This window comes from Notothenia rossii, assembly GCF_949606895.1.
Source record: "Notothenia rossii genome assembly, chromosome: 3".
Lineage (NCBI taxonomy): Eukaryota > Metazoa > Chordata > Actinopteri > Perciformes > Nototheniidae > Notothenia > Notothenia rossii.
This window is the reverse complement of record NC_136901.1, coordinates 53579761-53583484: the sequence shown is the minus strand read 5'-3', so window position 1 is coordinate 53583484 and position 3724 is coordinate 53579761. Positions and strand designations below refer to the sequence as shown.

Genomic DNA, 3724 nt, shown 5'->3' with positions numbered 1-3724 from the left:
TCTCCTACACATCCTGCAGGCCTTGAGACTTGGGTCACCCAGCAGTAACCAAGATAAACGTCCTTTTGAGCTTATCAATAAAATGTATTCATTCCTAGTAAGCTGACTTTGGGGTGAAGGGAAGTTCAGGGAAGCCATTAAGCCACAAGAACAATTAAACTTCTGTTAATCAACCAAAACTCGACTTTCAGGAGACAGGACATTCGGACCTATAACAAGGGTCACTTCATAGAGAATATGTGACCTGCTCTATCATTTTCAGTCACATTGACCCTGAAACACATTTTGAGTTTGATACACTGTTGGAAAGATGAGATTCTTAGCTTTCTAATGATATCAATATTGTTTTTGTCCTCCAAATATTAAGCAAAATACGTCACTTTACATAATGAATGTCATCGAACCATGATTTTGAGAAAAAGGCCTTCAAAGTTTGCAGTACTTTCTTAGGTATTTATTCAAATTAACCATACCATAAAACGAATTCATCTAGAGCTGTTTGCACAAAAACACACACACACACACACACACACACACACACACACACACACACACACACACACACACACACACACACACACACACACACACACACACACACACACACACACACACAATATACTGTTCTCTTGTTGTCACTTTCATACATCAATACATGGAACAAAGGCACTCACATACACATGCACGCCGTACCAACGTGCACTCCCGTACACTCCCGAACTCACGTGCACGTTCATCAATTTATGTATGTATTTTGGTCATGTTTGAGCACATGCTTATGCGCACACATCTATTCCCATGTACATGGCCATGTGCACACCCAGACCACATGCACACCCGTACTCACGTGCACGCCCGTACTCACGTGCACACCCATACCCACGTGCAGAATCATCAATATACAATTTTTATGAAAAACACTATGAATAAATACTTAAATGAACTGATTGCATGTTAACCTCTAACAACATTAGAATCATTTGGCACAAAAGTTAATTTGGAGAAAGAAGCAAGCAACAGAACAGATAAATATACTACACAATATAAAAATAGCAAACAATCAACAGAGTAGCTAACAGTACTTAAAACCAATTTGAAATATATATTTACAGCATTTATAGAAGAATGACATAGTGTTGATGTATTATGCACTCTCACTCATTAAGGATGAGGTGTTAAGGGTTTGGGGCAGGTGATGTCTTTGGTTTCCTCAGTGCAGAACTCTCTGATCTTCTCAAAAAGATACCACTGCCGTTTTTCATCAAGCCAAGGGGGAGTCAGTTCAGTGGGTCGGCCTCCTGGTCAGTAAAGCACCCTGTGCGTAGCAGCTTGAAGGATTCTTCTTCTTTACGTTCAAACTCCTTGGCGTAGACCACTCCAGGCTCGGCACTGGTGAAGCGTAGGTGATGGTACCTCTTGATACCTGGAAGCGGTCTGAAGCTGGGGGCAAGGAAGTTGTGCCAGTCGTCTGTTTTGACGAAGGTCTCCCCTGACTCATTGCCAACCAGCTGGGGGATGTTGACTCCAGTGACGGTACTGGACCTGACAGCCTGGCTGATGTCCTTCAGGCAGGACACTGGTGTGCGGCGGAACTGCTGCTTAAACAGGCCAAAGCACCAGTCAGGAGCAAATTTGGTGTGGCCAGCAATAAGAAAGTTGAGGGAGATATCTTCATGGAGTCCCACCATGCACCGCCAAGCAAGGTACCAGAGGAGGTATCTGTTTTTGTTCTGACCAGAGCAGTTGTCACAGTGCAGGTGAACATGTTTCTCCCCAAGCCCATACTGAGAGAAGAAGTGGTGGAGGTAGGCAATGACAGCATTGGAACCCTTGCTGCTTCAATGAGCCTCATCTATGAGGTAGTTTACCTGCTGAGGAACACCTTCACAGCAGACACCAAACAGTCCACACTTCCTGGGAACCATAAAGTAAATGGGCCCGGGCTGGAGAGGGTCACTGGGGTAGTGAACCTGTAACACCAGACCAACAGATGAATTAACTAATGAGTGATCTATACTCTAATTCTAAAAATGTGTGAATATTCATATTGTTACATTCCAAACATTCTGGATTATCACAGCATTCATCACATTCACACACCTCACCTGCTGTGCATAGTCAAAGCTGTAGTGGATGGTGATGTCTCTGCTACAGGGTTGGTTGGGTCCTAATTTGACACCCAGCTCTCTAGCTGTTTCTTTACAGCTGGCGACCATCTCCTGGTAAGCCTGACGCTCCACCCCCACGGTGCGGAGGTGTTCTTCCTGCTTCCTGAGCTTCGCTGACTTGACACAGTCGGGAAAGTTGGAGCTGCGGTAGATGGCAATGTTGTTTTTCTGACAGAACCAACATAGGTCTGTCATCGGCCTCCCAATAATGACACTGGGAGTCAGCTCCTTCCACAGCTTCCTAAATGTGCTGTTGCCAGCAGCACGGTGACCTGGAAAGGTGATTAAAGACAAAGATAGCATTGTAGATTAAAATATAAGAAAATACCCACCCTTCTCCTGCATCTGAACCTTGTATTTCCGCCACACAGAGGACTTGGTCTCAGTTGTTGGTAGAACACTGATGTCCGTCCTCTTAAACCCTGGAATCCGTCCAGGAAGTGGCATGGCAAAGACATCTGCAAAGTTGGTAATGAACCGTACAATTCGCTGGATGTCTTCAAAGGACAACACCCTTTTGGTCACCACACGACCACCACGTCTTATCCTTGAGGCCAAGCCATGTTCCTTGAAGAACTTGATGATACCTGTCAGCTTGTCTTGAGAAATTCTGGAATGGTTTAAAACATCAGTCTTTGATTGTTTTTTATGGCTTTCTTTAATGTATGCATTGTAGTATATACATTGTCGTTGTATTTTTTCATTATGTAAAAGCATGTATATATATATATATTTATTTATTTATGTATTACTATTGCTCTAAATTCTGCTTCTATTCAGTTATTGTCAAACTCAGTTCAACTCATGCATGGCTTATTACCACTTCATTTGAAAATAGTGACACTACCAAAAGTGAAGTAGCCTTTTCAAAATCAAACTCACCCATGTAGAAACTTGAAAGTCTCCCGGCAGATTTTGTGCCCATCTAAGAAATAGGACGTTCTCTGCTGTTTCCGCTCCTTTTGGTGTCCTCTCTTTGCACAAGCGGTCTCTTTGGAGAGGTTTATGTTGGAGCTTATCTTTCCAAGTAGCACCAAATGCTTTTCACCTGGAAAATCATATAACATTACATAATGTGTTGTGTCAATCACTCATCACACACAACTTAAATCTTTAACGTGTAACAGAACACACAGGCCCACCCCCCACACATTGCCTATAGTATTATGTTAAACACACTCCCATACACACATATTCTATCTATTATAAAGGGTAATAATAAGTACAGACTAGTCTGGCAGTGACTCCAGAGTAAACTGCTCTCACATGAGATAATACATTTGTAGCTGCCTATCTCTGCACATCTTTAGATAATTAGGCTGGGGCCACATGTGATTTAAGGGGTAGCCAAAAAAATATGTCTCCCCATGTGGATAAAATGTAGGGTTGAAACATTTATGAAAATGTTCACCACAATAATTTTTCAATGAGTATTAGCCAACTTTAAGTTGTAGGTGGTTATGTGAGCATTATTTTAATTGTTGTTATGTTTTTAACACTAACCCATACTCACACACACATCGTTACCACAGTCAAAGGTATTTAAATAATATAAC

General features: G+C 42.2%; 1 protein-coding gene across 1 annotated transcript; it reads right to left on the bottom strand.

Moving 5' to 3' along the window:
- Positions 1–1277: 1277 nt before the first annotated feature.
- Positions 1278–3388, bottom strand: LOC307032967 (uncharacterized protein; the record flags this gene model as incomplete). Its single annotated transcript, XM_079671238.1, has 5 exons — positions 3051–3388; positions 2501–2778; positions 2106–2440; positions 1869–1970; positions 1278–1784 (listed from the first exon to the last, which is right to left on the bottom strand). Exons 1-5 carry the CDS (start codon positions 3233–3235, stop codon positions 1278–1280), a joined length of 1407 nt encoding a protein of 468 aa, XP_079527364.1. The 5' UTR covers positions 3236–3388.
- Between the last annotated feature and the right edge of the window lie 336 nt (positions 3389–3724).